The following is a 19,585-nucleotide window of genomic DNA, read 5'->3' as shown; positions in this document are numbered from 1 at the left end:
GCAGCATATAAACCTCTGTCTACATGATTCATTCAGTAGGCTTGTATTCACTCTGCTCAATAGCTCGAATTGATCAGTTGGTGTATGTTTGGACATAATATTATTCAACTGTATAATATTCTAAACTGAATAATATTTAGTCCCAGATGTTAATATGAGCATAACACGACCACCACATCTGTTTTAAGAGCATTATGATCAGGCCCTTTGAGGAGGATTCCAGTGCTGCATCATTATGTGTTCAGTCAAACAAAAAGTATTTTTCTCTCCAAAGACTGGTATTGATATTGAGGAATGTATTATTAAAGAAAGCCTCAGTCAAGATTGCACAGAATTTTCGGTTTTGCAGATGAGCTGAACCATATGGTTTACATTTAGTGTTTCTCAACATTGTATGAAATAATTGGGTACAATGTTGTCTTACTGACATCATACTTTTAATGGGTTATTCATTCAGTAGAAATATAGCAGATGCCTACTGCATAACAGAGGTTCCATTCTCACACTCTTTTTACTTCCCGTGTCCACCCTGTGGTGAAAGCAAAGGCACTTGTCCATGCCGATTTAATACATCTTTCATTAGCGGTTCATGGCTGGTTTAGGTGGTGGCGGTATTAACTGGCTGTGTATCACTCAGTTTCTCCCTCACTTTACAGGGCGAGCTGGAACGGCAGCTTCTGCAAGCCAACCCCATCCTTGAATCCTTTGGCAATGCCAAGACGGTGAAAAACGACAACTCGTCACGTTTCGTAAGTTTAAAAAGCTATACTTGGATAAAAATAGTCTTGAATGTGATAGCTGTACTGTGTTTTAGGTACACATTTGTAGACGGTCTATAAACAGTCCCTCTGTGTAAATAGGCATTGTAGGACCTGGCTCTCCAGAATACAGTGAAAAAGTATATGAAGGAACACTGTCTGCTAAAGAGCACGGCAATGTGCTTTCCATCTTCTATAATCCTGGCACTCATACACACACACACACACACACACACACACACACACACACACACACACAGTGTATCCCCACTTCCGACCAGACCTGACATTATGCGTCACTGATGTCTGCAGAAGTGATACTGTTCACTCAGTGGGGACTGTGTTTTGGGCTCACAGAGGCCTACAATGTCACACAATGTTTAGAACTGCTGCCTTACAGATTTTGTATCCCTCCCTACAGGGCAAGTTCATCAGAGTCAATTTTGACGTGACCGGCTACATTGTTGGGGCCAACATCGAGACCTGTATCCTCAGAAATGGGAGACTGGGAAGTGAAGGGGGAGGGGATGCAGGAGTCTGCAGATGTACATACATAGTCGGGGTTTGGCTCAAGGGGCTCTGGGATTTGTGCCTCACTTCAATGCAGAGTGCTCACCAGATAGTGGACAGACTTAGGTTCTTAGAGCTAGATATATTCATACTCAGCCTTTGTTTATTCATGTGTAGGTTGACTTTGGAGAATGCTGGTTTTCGTTTTCTAAGATTGAATTATATCTGGTCGTTATGCTTGTGAGAAATGTCAAATTTGTGTCCCTCAAGAATAGCATGTTGTAGAAGATTTGGCGTTGCAGAAGGTATGATTTATAAAGCAGTGTGATTTGTGCTATACAGGCATTCCTCTTTCTGAGATGGTGGTAGTCAAGGTTTCTGGAAACACTGCCTAAATAGCAACCCACTCAGTGGGCATTTCAGTCTCCTGTAAAACTAAGGTCCAGTTGAGCTCTTGCCTGAAGCCCAAAATGGTCGCTCTTTAGACAAAACACCCTGTACTCAGACACAAGTGATCAGAAACACATGACTTTACCGTTTTAGGGCCAGTAAATTATGCCCAGTATCTCTAGATTGGGACCGCATTTAACATATTAAAGTCTATTGAGATTGGCGTTAACAGAAATAAACACTTATTATTTTACAGTATATCATACGAGTGTAGCAAGAAGCAGCAATTCATACCAATCCATTGTATGTTTGAGAAGATTCTGCTAGGCATGGCACAATAACCAGTAAGCCATTTACCAGCACAGGAATGATGGCATTGCTCCATTGGACCTTAACTCCCTGACTACCAGACCTCCTGGAGAAGTCCAGGGCCGTTCGCCAGGCCAAAGACGAGAGGACCTTCCATGTCTTCTACCAGCTTCTGGCAGGAGCCGGGGAGCACCTCAAAAGTCAGTATCTTATACACCATTCCAATTATAATGATTGTCAGTAGTGTCTCTGTAAGAAGAATCACAACTATGTCTTTTATTTTCAGTGTTCTGTGCCAGAAATGGCTCGTTCAATATTTTATATACCATTTATACCATTATTTCTCCTCATGTTATAAGTCTTGGCTGTTTTGTTATAGTACTGGTTTTTGATTTGTCTCCCCCTACCCCTCTCCTCTCAGCTGACCTGCTCCTGGAGGGCTTCAACAACTACCGCTTCCTGTCCAACGGCAACATTACCATCCCTGGCCAGCAGGACAAGGACAACTTCCAGGAGACCATGGATGCCATGCACATCATGAGCTTCTCCCATGAGGAGATCGTATGTGAGTACACACACCCTAGACCATACATGTAGTATCAATGTCTTTCCTTGCCTCTTGTCTGATTCCCTCTCCCTTGTGGTTGCAGGCATGCTGAAGGTGGTGTCTGCAGTACTACAGTTTGGTAACGTTGTCTTCAAGAAGGAGAGGAACACAGACCAGGCCTCCATGCCTGAGAACACAGGTAATGCCATACCCTCAGAGGCCATACATAATCCAACCAACACTCCAGCACTTTGAAATCATCCAGCTTAAGTTTGACCATTTCTCACCACACAGCTGAAAATACATTGTCCCAGTTTACAGTGAGCTTACTCTCTGGGCTGCAAGTCTTCATCATTGATCATCCTCCCACAATATGCTGCTCAGTCTCAAAAACAGTCCACTTGGTCCACATAACTTACTGCAGAACAGCTTCATTAAAATTCTGCTGTAATCAGTATTGGGCCTTAGTGTGAGTCAGCTGGAATCACAACACTAGCAGAGTAGAGTGATCCTTCACCGTTGTGGCTGAGACAAGGATAGCAACGCGTCAGCAGCTCCAGATGTCTGTCCTTAGTACAGTATGAAGTCTGGCAGCGCAGAGGCACTTCACTGAACAGACGTCAGATTCCTCAGAACTCCTGCAGTGACAGTGTCTAGGCTGGAGCTCTTTGTCCGGTTTTTATTAATATAAAGACATGCAGGCACATTGTAGCGGTCCATAGCAGGTATGTTATACCCCGGGGCTCATGCTGCGTGTCTATATTTTACTTCAGAAGGAGATGGCTAGTAGGAATAAATGTGTCATTTTTCATTTCTTTCTGGCTCGTTGCTCTGCATTAATGGTCAGTTTATAACGGTAAGCCATGCAGTTTGGTTGTCATTAGGGAAATGGATGTGCCTCTGCTGAGATTTATCCTTGGTGATTTTTAACTGATGAATCATACATCAGACTGTGGCCATATCCTTGGGTAGGTGGGGTGAAATGAAGCGGTAGTGCTTTACTGAGGTCTTTCATTATATATTCCTGTCTGACATTTCCCCAACTGTTTTGATTTGAGACTGGTTAGGCTGCATACAAAGCTCTCTATTTGTACTGTATAGAAGGCTCTGTCTGTGCCCATCTCCAGGTTGCAACACTGATGGGTCACTAGTAACCCAATGTCCTGTCTCTCCTCCCAGTGGCTCAGAAGCTGTGCCACCTGCTGGGGCTGAATGTGATGGAGTTTACCAGGGCCATTCTGTCCCCCCGCATCAAAGTGGGCCGAGACTACGTCCAGAAGGCCCAGACCAAAGAACAGGTAGGAGCTGTTCTCCAGTTGTCATAAGTTGTACACTCCTGTTAATGCATTCACTAACACTGATCTATGCAGGTCCATGAAGTTGGCCTAAGAAGAAACAGACTGGTACCCAGCAGACTGTCGTCTATCTCTCTCTGGTTCTCTCCTCAGGCTGACTTTGCAGTGGAAGCCCTGGCCAAGGCCACATATGAGCGTCTGTTCCGCTGGCTCGTCCACCGCATCAACAAGGCCCTGGACAGGACCAAGAGACAGGGAGCCTCCTTCATCGGCATCCTGGACATCGCTGGCTTTGAGATCTTTGAGGTAAACTTATTTTCAAGATCATTAATCTCTTGTTGCAGACATATAATCATGTCCAAGAGGGACTGTCTTGTCTTATTGATCTGTAATACTCATCTCTCACATCTCTTTCTCTCCCCATATCCCTCCTCTAGCTGAACTCATTTGAGCAGATGTGCATCAACTACACCAACGAGAAGCTGCAGCAGCTGTTCAACCACACCATGTTCATCCTGGAGCAGGAGGAGTACCAGAGGGAGGGCATCGAATGGAGCTTCATCGACTTCGGCCTGGACCTGCAGCCCTGCATCGACCTCATTGAGAGACCGGTCAGATTTTCATCTTTACACATATAGGTGTATTTTACTCAAGATTATGTCTGAGGAACTTCATCAGATTCTTCTCCTTTCTCTTTGTCTGCAGACCAACCCTCCAGGAGTTCTGGCCCTGTTGGATGAGGAGTGCTGGTTCCCCAAGGCCACTGATAAGACATTTGTAGACAAGGTGCTCCAGGAGCAGGGCACCCACCCCAAGTTCCAGAAACCCCGGCAGCTGAAGGACAAAGCCGACTTCTGCATCATTCATTACGCTGGCAGGGTACGTCCACGCAGAGCCTGGGTCTCAATACACTGAAATGACTTCCTCAGCTCGTCCTCTCATATCCTATCATTGATTGGTGAAAACAAGGTATTTCTGCCATATGAGCTCCCTTTTTCTGGTGAGGGCCTCATTCATTCGAAGAAACTGATTTGCCATTGACATTTTTGTTGCTTTTCCTGGTTAGGGGTTGGAGTGTTGGAAAGATGAAGCAGTGTTTTTGAAATTAGAATTATTGTTCAGCTCCATAATGTCTTGAGAAACATGTTTTCTTTCTGAATGACGTTGTAACCAGTCAATGTTAAAGTGCTGCCTTTGAGGCAGCAGACATGTCTCCACTAAAGCTCTAGTTAACAGGTAATTGCCTTAGCACAAAAGCCCAGTTGTGCTCCCAATCTCCACATCTGGTTCATGTTGGTGTGAGACCGATTTTACACTGTTACGTAATCAAGGATTTTTGAACTTTCACCTCAGTGTGGTCTCCCATCTGCAGAGGGCCTGTGTACATTCCAGGCCAGACTCCATATGAAATAAAGTTTATATCATCTTCATCCATTTTCTTATTAAATTTGTCACACAAAGTTCAGATGTACATTTTGTTCTGGTCACAGCACCAGTAGTCTTCACACATGTTAAGACTTAATAAAAAGGTTTTGTTTCCAGTGCATAAACTCATTTTCTCTTGACCAGGTATCTATTTAATTTGATCAGACATGAAAATCAATGAGACAAGATAAAAGGAAGCTATTTAACACTATGTACTGGTACATATAGCCTGTTTAGCTTAAGTCTGTCTGTCTCTCCTCAGGTGGACTACAAGGCTGACGAGTGGCTGATGAAGAACATGGACCCTCTGAATGACAACGTGGCCACGCTGCTCAACCAGTCCACTGACAAGTTTGTGGCTGAGCTCTGGAAGGACGGTGAGTCCCCCACACTCTCTTCCTGTTTGGACCATGTAGTTGTCACTTTGTTTGAGTCTTGGTTGTTCAGTGACAGTATTGAAGAATCCCCTTAAAACCTGGAACTTAGGACAGTGGCTATGGTGGGAGTATTTGTACACGCTCTCATCCATTAGACTTCTTGTCTGGTTCATATTCAACTGCTTGCTTCTCTGTGATGAGTATTGTCAGCCAAAACATTGTGCGTTTGTGAGGTAACCTGAAATATCCGCTCGTAAATCTCCTCCCGCCTTTTATTTTCCCATTTGGCACATCTACTTGTTTTAAAAAGCGATTGAGTTTCATTATGAGTCATTGGACATCTACAATGTATACAGAAACAACTAATAGAAAGGAAAGGACTGAATTGCTTTGTTTTTGTGCATGGAATATTCTACTAGACCAGTAAAAGCAATATGTCTCTGTCCTTTACAGTGTACACAGCTAATCATTGTTTGTGTGAGTGTGTATGCGGTAACATAATAACAATAAATCTGTATCTGCATGGATGTTTATGTAAAGCTTAATTGTCACTCACATCCTCCCCTCTCTCTGTTTCTGAGCTATAGACATTCAGACCTTTCAGAGAGCCTCTTTCTATGACAAGGCCTCTGGTCTCCTTGAGCCTCCAGGTGAATGCACATGTTGCTGCTGCTCTGTAGGGTTCTTCCTGCTCGCTCACGGCTGCACTCTGCACCCTTAGATGCACCCACCGCCTCTAGGCTTTGCATGACCTGTAATGCACTGTTGCTAACCAAGACAGTACCTTTCAGCGATGCTGGTTTGTCTGGTGCCATTCTGTCTCAGTCAAATCTCAGCTCAGATTGTTTATTTGAGATACCTGCACAAGGAAGCACCAGGATTGATATAATTTGTTTGGAAGAGCCATCGTAGGTAGGACCATGAAGAATACTAGCATGGAGACATCTGCCGGTGTGGAGTAAATGTATGAGGAAAAGCCTGGACATTGCCAGGGCCATGGCTGTTTAATGTGTTCAACACTCACCTGTAAACTGACGTCAGTAAGGCTTGGAGCTGACTGGAGACTGATGGATAGAGACCGACTTCCTCCACCACCTCTTTCTCAGGATATTTTAGCTACAGATCACACTGACTTTGCTGGAATTCATAATCCCTTTGGCATGGGCTAAGCCTGTTTTTTGAGGGTACATTTTTTAGCAACATTAACCTGCATGCCAGATCACTGATCTGCTTTCCATAGTATTTTATTTAAAAAGATAGATTGTGAAATGAAGCTTTGCTAAAATATCACCCTGTAGATATCGGTGAAGCTGATGTGGAATGACAATGATTGAAGGAGAAAAGATTCATCAGTCAGTGTCACTTAACCTTCGCACACACTCCTTAAACTTCTGTCACCCTTAGTTATTGAAGTAAATCAGAGCAGTCACTAAGAGAGTTAAGGGGAGAATATGATTCAAAGAGTTGTAATGATTCAACACTGTTCCTGTTCCAATCAGTTGTCAGTCTTGACCATTGCCATATGGTTAGAAGCCTGGTTCTGGTTCTCCAAACGGATCATGGCTCTTTTCATCTGATGACTTTATCCTTTGCACCATCTATGAAGAATGTGTATGCATATGTCCAGATCCTTTCATAGTAAGGCCAATGAAGCTTACCATGCCAATGAAGCTTACCATGCCAATGAAGCTTACCATGCCAATGAGGCTTACCATGCTAATGAAGCTTACCATGCCAATGAAGCTTACCATGCCAATGAAGCTTACCATGCTAATGAAGCTTACCATGCCAATGAAGCTTACCATGCCAATGAAGCTTACCATGCCAATGAGGCTTACCATGCCAATGAGGCTTACCATGCCAATGAGGCTTACCATGCCAATGAAGCTTACCATGCCAATGAAGCTTACCATGCCAATGAAGCTTACCATGCCAAATTTAAGGACAGCCGACTACACTGTGAAACCATGGTTTCCTAATAAGCCTCTAAAATCACATCAAAGAGGCATGATGCGTCCCTGCCAAGGGAAATACTGACAGACTCCAACAGAGGATTTCTGAAAGATATTTCAGTACAGTATATAGATTCAGTAGTATAGCTCTGGTTTATAGCCCATTGCAGCACTGTCTGTATATGTTCACCCTCGTTCACCAAACAGGTCAATTTCAGCTCGGCTGTGTACCTCATGGAAGGAGAGATGGCAATTACGTGTGTTCATAATTGGAATTGGTGGATGAAAGATATATTACTTTGGGGTTTTGTTGTGCTCTTTGTGACATATCCTTCTCTCTGAATACGGAAAGTCATTTATCCCCCAATGTGTTTGCTCTAGTGTATGATAATTAACACATCCTTTGGTAGCAGTATTTTTCCTTTTATGTTTTTGTTAAATCAGATGCATTAGATTGTGTCATTTAATAACATTGATACACCCAGTAGGTGTTCCATTTCCATCTAGTTCTTGTTTTGAAAATGATATCGCTTCTTAACTATACAGTGCCTTCGGAAAGTATTCAGACCCCTTGACTTCAACCCTTATTCAGCAATCTACACACAATACCCCATAATGACAAAGCAAAAACTGTTTTTTAAAAATATTTATTAAAAATAGAAAACAGAAATACCTTTTTTTCAGACCCTTTGCTAAGAGACTCGAAATTGAGCTCAGGTGCATCCTGTTTCCATTGATCATCTTTGAGATGTTTCTACACCTTGATTGGAGTCCACCTGTGGTAAATTCAATTGATTGGACATGATTTGGAAAGGCACACACCTGTCTATATAAGGTCCCACAAATGACATTGCATCTCAGAGCAAAAACCAAGCCATGAGGTCGAAGGAATTATATGTAGAGCTCCGAGACAGGATTGTGTCGAGACACAGATCTGGTGAAGGTTACCAAAAAAATTCTGCAGCATTGAAGGTCCCCAAGAACACAGTGGTCTCCATCATTCTTAAATGGAAGAAGTTTGAAACCACCAAGACTCTTCCTAGAGCTGGCTGCCCGGCCAAACTGAGCAATCGGTGGGAGAGCGCCTTGGTAAGGGGGGTGACCAAGAACCCAATGGTCACTCTGACAGAGATCTAGAGTACCTCTGTGGATATGGGAGAACCTTCCAGAAGGACAACCATCTCTGCAGCACTCCACCAATCAGGCCTTTATGGTAGAGTGGCAGACGGAAGCCACTCCTCAGTATAAGGCACATGACAGGCCGCTTGGAGTTTGCCAAAAGCCACCTAAAGACTCTCAGACAATGAGAAAAAAGATTCTCTGGTCTGATGTAACCAAGATTCATCTCTTTGACCTGAATGCCAAGCGTCACATCTGGAGGAAACCTGGCACCATCCCTACGGTGAAGCATGGTGGTGGCAACATCATGCTGTGTGGATGTTTTTCAGTGAAAGGATCGAGGCAAAGATGAACGGCGCAAAGTACAGAGAGATCCTTAATGAAAACCTGCTCCAGAGCGCTCAGGACTTCAGACTGGGGCAAAGGTTCACCTTCCAACAGGACAACAACCCTAAGCACAAAGCCAAGACAACGCAGGAGTGGCTTCGGGACAGGTCTCTGAATGTCCTTGAGTGGCCCAGCCAGAGCCCGGACTTGAATCCGATCTAACATCTCTGGAGAGATCTGAAAATAGCTGTGCAGCAACACTCACCATCCAACCTGACAGAGCTTGGGAGGATCTGCATAGAAGAATGTGAGAAACTCCCCAAAGACAGGTGTGCCAAGCTTGTAGCGTCATACCCAAGAAGACTCGATGCTGTAATTGCTGCCAAAGGTGCTTCAACAAAGTACTGAGTAAAGGGTCTGAATACTTATGTAAATGTGATATTTCAGTTTTTTATTTTTTATACATGAGCAAACATTACTAAACACCACCTGTTTTTGTTTTGTTATTATGGGGTATTGTGTGTAGATTGATGAGGGGGAAAAAACGATGTAATACATTTTAGAATAAGGCTGTAAAGTCAAGGGGTCTGAATACTTTCCAAAGGCACTATATTAGTAATACTCTGAGGAATGCCTTTTTATCCTGGAGGTTGTTTTGTCTGTCCTAAATGGAGACAGCCAACTGGTCTCTAAAGGAAGGTGAGCTGCCACACACCACATTGAATAGTAACGTCTCTTCCCTTCAGTTCCCCTTGATCTCTGCAAAGAACATTGCCTCATATATTGATGCTATCTGAATATGCAAACAAGATGGTATTGTTGATCTTTTTTCTCTGTATTCCATGGCAAGAACAACCACTGATGTAGCTAGTCTATTTACATTCAAATAAAACCAATTGACTGCGGTTTATGTAACGGTGGGGGTGGAAAGGTCAAATACAATGGCTGTGCTGTTCTTGGAAAAACAGCTGTATTATGAACATGTTTTGAGTTTAGTTGGATTAGTTTTTGCAATAGCTTGGTTCAGTCTTGTTTCCTTTGTCTGCTTTTAATGAACATGTAGTCATGCTAGGGCCAACCGCCCATCCCACCCACTCTGGCTGTCAGTCATGTTGTTTACATGTTACGCTTAGAAGCCCTCATCTGTCCTGGTCATGTCTCTAGTCCTTTGCTGCTTGATTATACAGTATATATGTTTAGTTCACGCACCAGTCACCCCTCTACCAGCGTCTACCCATCTAACTCTACCCTTGTCTCCTGTCCCTCTTTCTTCTGTCAGTGGACCGTATCGTGGGTCTGGACCAGGTAGCAGGGATGAACGAGACGGCCTTCGGCGCAGCCTATAAGACCAAGAAGGGCATGTTCCGTACGGTGGGCCAGCTCTACAAGGAGTCTCTCACCAAGCTCATGGCCACTCTGAGGAACACCAACCCCAACTTTGTCCGCTGCATCATCCCCAACCACGAGAAGAGGGTGAGCAATGAGCAGCACACTAACCTCCCCCTTTCACTGACCACCAGTCCCTCCCCCCTCTGCCCACTGTATCCCAGACTACAGCCCCTCCACCACCCACCAGAACCCCTGCAGCCCAGACTACAGCCCCTCCACCACCCACCAGAACCCCTATAGCCCAGACTACAGCCCCTCCACCACCCACCAGAACCCCTATAGCCCAGACTACAGCCCCTCCACCACCCACCAGAACCCCTATAGCCCAGACTACAGCCCCTCCACCACCCACCAGAACCCCTATAGCCCAGACTACAGCTCCTCCACCACCCACCAGAACCCCTATAGCCCAGACTACAGCTCCTCCACCACCCACCAGAACCCCTATAGCCCAGACTACAGCTCCTCCACCACCCACCAGAACCCCTATAGCCCAGACTACAGCCCCTCCACCACCCACCAGAACCCCTATAGCCCAGACTACAGCTCCTCCACCACCCACCAGAACCCCTATAGCCCAGACTACAGCCCCTCCACCACCCACCAGAACCCCTATAGCCCAGACTACAGCTCCTCCACCACCCACCAGAACCCCTGCAGCCCAGACTACAGCCCCTCCACCACCCACCAGAACCCCTATAGCCCAGACTACAGCCCCTCCACCACCCATCAGAACCCCTATAGCCCAGACTATAGCCACTCCACCACCCACCAGAACCCCTATAGCCCAGACTATAGCCACTCCACCACCCACCAGAACCCCTATAGCCCAGACTACAGCCCCTCCACCACCCACCAGAACCCCTGTAGCCCAGACTACAGCCCCCACACCACCCAGCAGAACCACTGTAGCCCAGACTACAGCCCCCACACCACCCACCAGAACCACTGTAGCCCAGACTACAGCCCCTCCACCACCCATCAGAACCCCTGTAGCCCAGACTACAGCCCCTCCACCACCCACCAGAACCATAGTAGCCCAGACTACAGCCCCTCCACCACCCACCAGAACCCCTGTAGCTCAGACTACAGCCCCCACACCACCCACCAGAACCCCTGTAGCCCAGACTACAACCCCCACACCACCCACCAGAACCCCTGGAGACACACTCTGCTACCAGGCATCAGTGGGCCCTCTGCCTCCATAAACAACAGCTCAGATGGAAGGCTGGAAATGAAACAATAGCAGAGTGGAGAGTTATGGGCTATGTGGTAAGTGTTCCCTAATGTATTCCAGGGGATTTAGACTAGACACGCTTGTTTCTGTAGCGCATCCACAAATGGCTGTCATAAATGGATGGTGAAGAGGATATAGACACTGGTTGTTTTGGTGCGAATGTGTTCAAGTAGTTAGTCTAGTCCCTATGCAATCCTAATTGTAGAATGTCATTTTGCATAATATTACACAAATATATTTGAAGTAACATAGTTTCCCTATAAAACATGTTCTGGATTACATTTTAAAAGCTGAATGAACAGTAACAGCATTTAGTTGTTATTGGTTTAGAATAATCTTCTTTGCATGAAGTTTGGTACTGTACTGTACCTCTCCCTAACCTCTCACTTCATGCCCCTCCCTCCCTACAGGCTGGTAAGCTCGACCCCCACCTGGTTCTGGACCAGCTGAGGTGTAATGGTGTTCTGGAGGGGATCCGTATCTGCAGACAGGGCTTCCCCAACCGTATTATCTTCCAGGAGTTCAGACAGAGGTACAGTACTCACTGTACACGCACCTTATACGGACTATTTATGTATTTCAACCCAATTGATAAGTTCCTGTGTTTTCTTATTTGAGAGATATATTATAGAGGACAAAGTAGTATTGGTTTCCCATTGCCCTGGGTGTTGTGCTTTGATTATTTCATGGAGCTGTTCTATTTCTGAACAGTGAGGCTTCTGTAAGATCTGAGGCCTCTCACGTCTCTCCTCACACCCTGGTCCTAGTCAACATGGAGGTGTGGTATAATGACCCAGGGCCTTTACACATTCATGTCCACTCTGTTGCCAGGTATGAGATCCTCACGCCCAACGCCATCCCCAAGGGCTTCATGGATGGCAAGCAAGCCTGTGAGAGAATGGTGAGGATTTGTGTGTCACTATTTTACTGTGTTTAGCACATTGAATACTTGGGAGAGGCACTTTGTCCTTTTACAAGCTAGAGCACGGTAAGCATGTTAAATGTATATCGACTTCATAAACACCCATGACATTATCTTTCCTTAGTATTTATAGGGCATCACTTAAATGACACTGTTTATTATGATTTGGCCTTCCTTCCCTGGATTTAAATCTATGACCCATTTTCACTCCAGATCCGAGCCTTGGAGTTGGATCCTAACCTGTTCAGGATTGGTCAGAGTAAGATCTTCTTCAGGGCTGGAGTGCTGGCTCACCTGGAGGAGGAGAGAGACCTGAAGATCACTGACATCATCATCTACTTCCAGTCTGTCTGCCGGGGATACCTGGCCCGCAAGTGAGTTCTCTATATGTAATGGCCTTACCTTTCCTCAATTCCTTCCTTTCGTGACCACTACAACACTTCTTAGGACAGAAAGATGCCACAGATATATGTTGCCTTTGACCTTCTTGGTCAGTATGTCTGACCATGTGTCTCCCCTCTCTCTCCTGACAGGGCGTTTGCTAAGAAGCAGCAGCAACTGAATTGTCTGAAGGTGCTTCAGAGGAACTGTTCTGCCTACCTTAAGCTGAAGCATTGGCAGTGGTGGAGACTCTTTACCAAGGTGGGCATGTCTCCCATTACAGTACACTATATCTACTGTATATGGCTAATCTGTCTTTGTATCACCAGCATTGTCGAGTCTCTCTATATAGCTATATGATAAGGCTCCTAGTCATCTACTTTTGAACAGTGGCTGACCCCAGGTCTGTGTTCTGTCCCCCAGGTCAAGCCCCTGCTGCAGGTGACCAGGCAGGAGGAGGAGATGCAGGCCAAGGACGATGAGCTTGTCAAGGTGAAGGAGAAGCAGACCAAGGTGGAGGGAGAACTGGTGGAGATGGAGAGAAAGCACTCACAGGTCAGTGTCCAGTCCACACCAACTATAGCAGACTACACTCTTAGAAAACAAGGTGCTATCTAGAACGTAAAATGGTTATTTGGCTGTTCCCATAGGAGAACCCTTTGAATAACCCTTTTTGGTTCCAGGTAGAACCCTTTTGAGTTCCATGTAGAACCCTTTCCACAGAGGGTTCTACCTGGAACCCAAAAGAGTTCTACCTGAAACCAAAAAGGGTTTTACCTACCTTTTGGAATACATTTTTCTAAGAGTGTAGACCCTAAGGATCATCCCTTTATGAACTTCAATTTGCATTGTACCATTCAGTCCATTATGCCCATGTTTGCATGGTGTAGCTGATTGAGGAGAAGAACATCCTAGCAGAGCAGCTGCAGGCTGAGACGGAGCTGTTTGCCGAGGCGGAGGAGATGAGAGCCCGTCTGGCCGCTAAGAAGCAGGAGCTGGAGGAGATCCTTCATGACCTGGAGTCTAGAGTGGAGGAGGAGGAGGAGAGGACCCAGGGCCTGCAAAGTGAGAAGAAGAAGATGCAGTCTCACATCCAGGTACTGATGAGACATGGAGACTGCAGAGTGGAAGCTTGAGAAGATTGAACATGGAAGTGGACCCAAAACATTGCTACCAGTTACCTTCTTAATAAATGCTGTGATTTGTTCTTCCAGGACCTGGAGGAGCAGTTGGATGAGGAGGAGGCTGCCAGGCAGAAGCTGCAGCTGGAGAAGGTGACAGCCGAGGCCAAGATGAAGAAATTTGAGGAGGACATCTTGCTCCTGGAGGACCAGAACTCCAAGTTCCTAAAGGTGAGTGGAGATGAAAGGCAGTCTAGGGTTGAGAAATATTGGACCTTACTAACATTATGCTGCTGGACTTTACTATTATTATAAACAACCTGACTCCTCTTTCCCCCTTCAGGAGAAGAAGCTCCTGGATGACCGTGTGAATGAGATGATGTCCCAGCTGACTGAGGAGGAGGAGAAGGCCAAGAATCTGAGCAAGACAAAGAACAAGCAGGAGGTGATGATGGTGGACCTGGAAGGTAGGTGTCCTTTTACCTATAAGGTCTCACTAGTTATAGATAGTGAGTCCAGACACTTTAACACCATCCATCTCCTTCCCTTCTCCCTTCAGAGCGTTTGAAGAAGGAGGAGAAGACACGTCAGGAGCTGGAGAAGGCCAAGAGGAAGCTGGATGGAGAGACCACAGACCTGCAGGACCAGATAGCTGAGCTGCAGGCCCAGATAGAGGAGCTCAAGGTGCAGCTGGCCAAGAAGGAGGAGGAGCTGCAGGCTATACAGGCCAGGTGAGTGAGTGAGTCCATAGCTGGATGGAAGCCACCTGGAGATGTAGTTCAGCAGTCTTTTGCCATTGGAAGGTGTTTGACTGCGAGGGAAGTCTGATTCTTTGACTGTTTTAGACTGAAGTAATTATCACATAGCTGTATAGCTCCATCATCAAATTCCCTTCTATTTTAATTGTCTCAACACCTGTCTTTTATATGCCATATTTAACAATGGTAGGTCTACAGTTGGCCAGATTTGCACCGGTAATCTTGTAATCTGACTATTAAAACCCTATGAGCGTTTACTATTTTTATGCCCTCTTGTCATGATACGGTGCTGACCAGACCACCCAGCAGCTATTTATTCAGGAGATCTCACTGGGTTGGAATGTGTAAATGTTGGCCCCACGTCTAGTCTGTGTTGATCACTGGCCATTAAAAACACTCCGCTCTTTCAGGACCAACTCACACACTCAAAGGTAGTGACAGAAACAAGGTATCTGTGTTTATTTCAGGATATATTGTCTGATACTGCCACCCAGTGGAAAATACATGCATAGCAACTTAGTTCAACTGTCCAAGCATAGGCCTATGACTATTTGGGGTTCTTTATACTTGTACGACAATGCTTTATTTTGCATCCTAATTAAGAATTTAAAATGTGTGTGTGTGTGTCAGGGGAGACGAGGAGGTGACACAGAAGAACAACGCCCTGAAGCAGGTACGGGAGCTACAGGCCCAGTTGGTAGAGCTGCAGGAAGACCTGGAATCAGAGAAGGTCTCCAGGAACAAGGCTGAGAAGCTCAAGAGAGATCTGAGTGAGGAGCTGGAGGCCTTAAAGACTGAGCTGGAGGACACCCTGGACACCACCGCAGCCCAGCAGGAGCTCAGGACCAAGCGTGAGCAGGAGGTGACGGAGCTGAAGAAGGCCATCGACGAGGAGACCAAGAACCACGAGGCCCAGATCCAGGAGATGAGACAGAGACACTCCACGGCCCTGGAGGAGCTGTCCGAGCAGCTAGAGCAGGCCAAAAGGGTGGGTAGCTTCACAACAACCGCATGGTCATGTTTAGTCAGAGAAAATGTTTCACTTGGATGAGGTAGTTGAGGTAGTACTTCCTCTGTTTACATTTTTATTTTTTTTCACAAACGTAATCCAAGGTTCCGCTTCTGCCTTGCCCTTTCTAAACGTCATATCCTGACCTTTCTGACTTCGGTCCGTCGCGCGCATGCTTAGTTCTCTTTACGACTCGGCTGGCAAAGATGGCGGATGCACAAACCGAGAGGGCTTATCAGAAGCAGCCAACCATCTTCCAGAACAAGAAGCGTGTTCTGGTTGGTGAAGGTGGCAAGGAGGCCAAGGAGAAGCTCCCACGCTACCACAAGAGCGTTGGTCTAGGCTTCAAAACCCCAATTTTTCATTTGGAAGAGTCAGCTTTTTAAACCAACATGGCTCAGTTTAAATTGTTTTAAATGTTTTGTGTTGTCTGAGCATGATTCCTATTGTAATATCTCTTGGTCTGTGTCCAGTTCAAGGTCAACCTGGAGAAGAACAAGCAGAGCACAGAGAGTGCCAACAAGGAGCTGGTCAGTGAGGTAAAGGGGCTGCAGCAGGCCAAGACTGAGTCAGAACACAAGAAGAAGAAGCTGGAGGCCCAGCTCCAGGAGATCATGGCCCGGGTCACAGAGGGAGAGAAGGGCAAGGGAGAGCTGGCCGACCGCTCCCACAAACTACAGGTGAGAGAGGGCCATTTGCAGCACACACACACACACGTTAACCTCGGCTGGTGATGGTCTCTCAACTGTGCTGTTTGCTGTGTGTGCAGACGGAGCTGGATAGTGTGTCTGCTCTGCTGGAAGATGCAGAGAGGAAGGGAATCAAGCTGGTTAAAGACACCGCTGTCCTGGAGAGCGCTTTGCAGGACACACAGGTGAGCTAGACTGGACAACCTCTCATTGGAGAGGAACACATAATGTGTATCTTAAAGGCCCAGTGCAGACAAAATCTTGTTTTCCTGTCTTTTATATCATATTGTACAACAGCTGATAAAACTAACACTGAACAAATTTGATCAGTGTTATTTCCTGATAGTTGCATAAATTGTATTTTCAACCAGCAAGTCCTTCTAATCAGCAGGTTTGCATGCGTGGGAGTTTCGGCTTTCTATAGTGACATCGCCATGCGGTAAACTGATTAATAGACCAATAACAAAGAGATCCAAATCTATCTGCCAATAGCAGCTAGTTTTCAGTTTTCCCCTCCCCACTCCCAGACAGTCCTAGCAAAATTGTTGCTTGAAAAATAGTTTTTTGCTAAAAGCTATTTTTGCCCATTTTAATGGAAATCTATTAAAATAAAGTACTTAATTGTTACCTAGAAATGATTTGATATAAAAATGGCTGTATTGGACCTTTTACATTAAGAGGAGGTGGCATTCTGTTTCCATGTCAATGTCTCATCTTTGGGATATGGGATGGTGTCTGTGTCTCTCTCTCTGTGTGTGTCTGTCTGTGTGTGTAGGAGCTTCTCCAGGAAGAGACGCGTCAGAAGCTGAACATGAGCAGTCATATCCGCCAGCTGGAGGAGGAGAAGAGCACCCTGCAGGAGCAGCAGGAGGAGGACGAGGTGGCGCGCAGAAACCTGGAGAAACAGCTGTGCACACTGCAGGCCCAGGTCAGCACAGCGCCTTACAGCTTAAATGTATCTACTCAAATTATTTTACACATTAACTGCAACACAGCTGATATCACCATAACAAGCTACCACCTACTGTAGCCATCCTTCAGTGAGCATCATTTCATTATAAACTTTATGTATGTGTAGCTGGTTGAGACCAAGAAGAAGCTGGAGGATGACGTGGGGATGGTGGAGGGTCTGGAGGAGGTGAAGAGGAAGCTGCAGAAGGACATGGAGCTGGCCACCCTGAGGCTGGAGGAGAAGGGCATCGCCTTTGAGAAGATGGAGAAGACCAAGACCCGTCTGCAGCAGGAGCTGGACGACCTCATGGTGGATCTGGACCACCAGAGAACCATTGTCTCCAACCTGGAGAAGAAGCAGAAGAAGTTTGACCAGGTTTGACTGATCACTCTAAGCCATCCATAATGGATGATAATTATGGATAATCCATAATGGTAGCTAAATTGGCTTGGTCTTAGAGCACAGTATGGAATGGCTTTGTGTAGATAGAGGGAAAATGTCCACCATCTAAGTCAGTTTTTACCCTGTGTTGTAGCTGCTGGCTGAGGAGAAGAACATCTCTGCACGCTACGCTGAGGAGAGGGACAAGGCTGAGGCGGAGGCCAGGGAGAAGGAGACCAAGTCCCTGTCTCTGGCCCGGGCTCTGGATGAGGCTCTGGAGGCCAAGGAGGAGTTTGAGAGACTCAACAAGCAGCTGAGGAGTGAGATGGAGGACCTGATGAGCTCCAAGGACGACGTGGGCAAGAACGTGAGTGTTGCACTGAATACCGGTGTTTTGTTCAGCTGAGGGCAGAATGGTTTGCATCTGTTGTTTTCAGATGGACTGCTCTGCATCCTACAGAAATAAACTAGGTTAAACCTAAACTTTAAAAGCCAGTTCATTCCAAATAGCATCACCTCAAAGTATCTTCTCTACCACCGTCCAGGTCCATGAGTTGGAGAAGTCCAAGAGGACTCTGGATCAGCAGCTGGAGGAGATGAGGACTCAGCTGGAGGAGCTGGAGGACGAGCTGCAGGCCACGGAGGACGCCAAGCTGCGTCTGGAGGTCAACATGCAGGCCATGAAGGCCCAGTACGAGAGAGACCTGCAGGGGCGAGACGACCAGAACGACGAGAAGAAAAGGGCGCTCGTCAAACAGGTGCATAGAGGACACATCCCTTCCATACAAACAAGAATTGTGTGAAAAAATTCCAGGAACAATATGTTGTCATACACTCAGAGAATGTACGTGACCTCCTCAGGTGCGTGAGATGGAGGCAGAGCTGGAGGATGAGAGGAAGCAGAGAGCCCTGGCCGTGGCTGCTAAGAAGAAGCTGGAGATGGACCTGATGGACATGATGGGACAGATAGAGGGCGCCAACAAGGCCCGTGACGAGGCCATCAAGCAGCTACGCAAATTGCAGGTAATAAACTCACACCTTCTGTAGAACAGACAAGACAAATAAAACATGTATTATTTGGGTCAACAATGGGATTCGATCTATCGCCACTTTCTCCCTCAGTCCCAGATGAAAGACTACCAGAGGGAGTTGGAGGACGCCCGGGCGTCTCGGGACGAGATATTCTCCCAATCCAAGGAGAACGAGAAGAAGCTGAAGAGCCTGGAGGCCGAGGTTCTCCAGCTGCATGAGGTACAGTGGGCTGTAGTATTGCTCCTGTCATAACTCTGTGTTTTGGTCTGCTGTTTCCTGTAGTCTAGACTGGCTCGTCTTACTGTGAGAAATGGTGACCTGTGTTTGACCTCTGTGTGACCTCTGCCCTGTAGGACCTGGCGGCGTCAGAGAGGGCTCGGCGCCACGCAGAGCAGGAACGGGATGAGCTAGCGGACGAGATCTCCAACAGCACCTCGGGCAAGTCTGCCTTGATGGATGAGAAAAGGAGGCTGGAGGCTCGCATTGCTCAGCTGGAGGAGGAACTAGAGGAGGAACAGGGCAACATGGAGCTGCTCAATGACCGCTTCCGCAAGACCACCATGCAGGTATGAGCCAGGAGGAAACCTTTTCAGGTGGTGACTTGATCATTGTAATCATATTACCCTTGTTCTTCTGACTTTTAGGGAACAATCCATTATTCAGCCCCTACCATTAAAAAGTACTCTTATCTCTCTCTTACTTTCC

General features: G+C 46.3%; 1 protein-coding gene across 2 annotated transcripts in view; it reads left to right on the top strand.

The window, feature by feature from the left end:
* LOC106601199 (myosin-10) overlaps positions 1 to 19,585 on the top strand; it is a 62,268-nt gene that overhangs the window by 39,550 nt on the left and 3,133 nt on the right. For both annotated transcript variants that reach the window (XM_045720409.2, XM_045720410.2), the window contains 30 exons: positions 657 to 749; positions 1,180 to 1,243; positions 2,069 to 2,167; positions 2,389 to 2,532; positions 2,618 to 2,713; positions 3,694 to 3,812; positions 3,963 to 4,115; positions 4,247 to 4,420; positions 4,515 to 4,688; positions 5,497 to 5,611; positions 10,289 to 10,482; positions 12,046 to 12,167; positions 12,467 to 12,536; positions 12,771 to 12,931; positions 13,091 to 13,199; positions 13,362 to 13,493; positions 13,829 to 14,035; positions 14,153 to 14,290; positions 14,403 to 14,526; positions 14,619 to 14,790; positions 15,448 to 15,805; positions 16,300 to 16,506; positions 16,596 to 16,700; positions 17,291 to 17,443; positions 17,594 to 17,842; positions 18,003 to 18,215; positions 18,394 to 18,606; positions 18,710 to 18,871; positions 18,971 to 19,099; positions 19,234 to 19,446. In XM_045720409.2, coding sequence (XP_045576365.1) covers positions 657 to 749; positions 1,180 to 1,243; positions 2,069 to 2,167; positions 2,389 to 2,532; positions 2,618 to 2,713; positions 3,694 to 3,812; positions 3,963 to 4,115; positions 4,247 to 4,420; positions 4,515 to 4,688; positions 5,497 to 5,611; positions 10,289 to 10,482; positions 12,046 to 12,167; positions 12,467 to 12,536; positions 12,771 to 12,931; positions 13,091 to 13,199; positions 13,362 to 13,493; positions 13,829 to 14,035; positions 14,153 to 14,290; positions 14,403 to 14,526; positions 14,619 to 14,790; positions 15,448 to 15,805; positions 16,300 to 16,506; positions 16,596 to 16,700; positions 17,291 to 17,443; positions 17,594 to 17,842; positions 18,003 to 18,215; positions 18,394 to 18,606; positions 18,710 to 18,871; positions 18,971 to 19,099; positions 19,234 to 19,446 — 4,662 coding nt within the window. The remainder of the gene's footprint in view (positions 1 to 656; positions 750 to 1,179; positions 1,244 to 2,068; positions 2,168 to 2,388; positions 2,533 to 2,617; positions 2,714 to 3,693; positions 3,813 to 3,962; positions 4,116 to 4,246; positions 4,421 to 4,514; positions 4,689 to 5,496; positions 5,612 to 10,288; positions 10,483 to 12,045; positions 12,168 to 12,466; positions 12,537 to 12,770; positions 12,932 to 13,090; positions 13,200 to 13,361; positions 13,494 to 13,828; positions 14,036 to 14,152; positions 14,291 to 14,402; positions 14,527 to 14,618; positions 14,791 to 15,447; positions 15,806 to 16,299; positions 16,507 to 16,595; positions 16,701 to 17,290; positions 17,444 to 17,593; positions 17,843 to 18,002; positions 18,216 to 18,393; positions 18,607 to 18,709; positions 18,872 to 18,970; positions 19,100 to 19,233; positions 19,447 to 19,585) is intronic.

The sequence above is a fragment of the Salmo salar genome, chromosome 06 (genome assembly GCF_965601325.2).
Source record: "Salmo salar chromosome 06, fSalSal1, whole genome shotgun sequence".
Taxonomy (NCBI): Eukaryota; Metazoa; Chordata; class Actinopteri; order Salmoniformes; family Salmonidae; genus Salmo; species Salmo salar.
The sequence above is the reverse complement of the archived record's forward strand: the minus strand, read 5'-3'. Positions and strand labels throughout refer to the sequence as shown.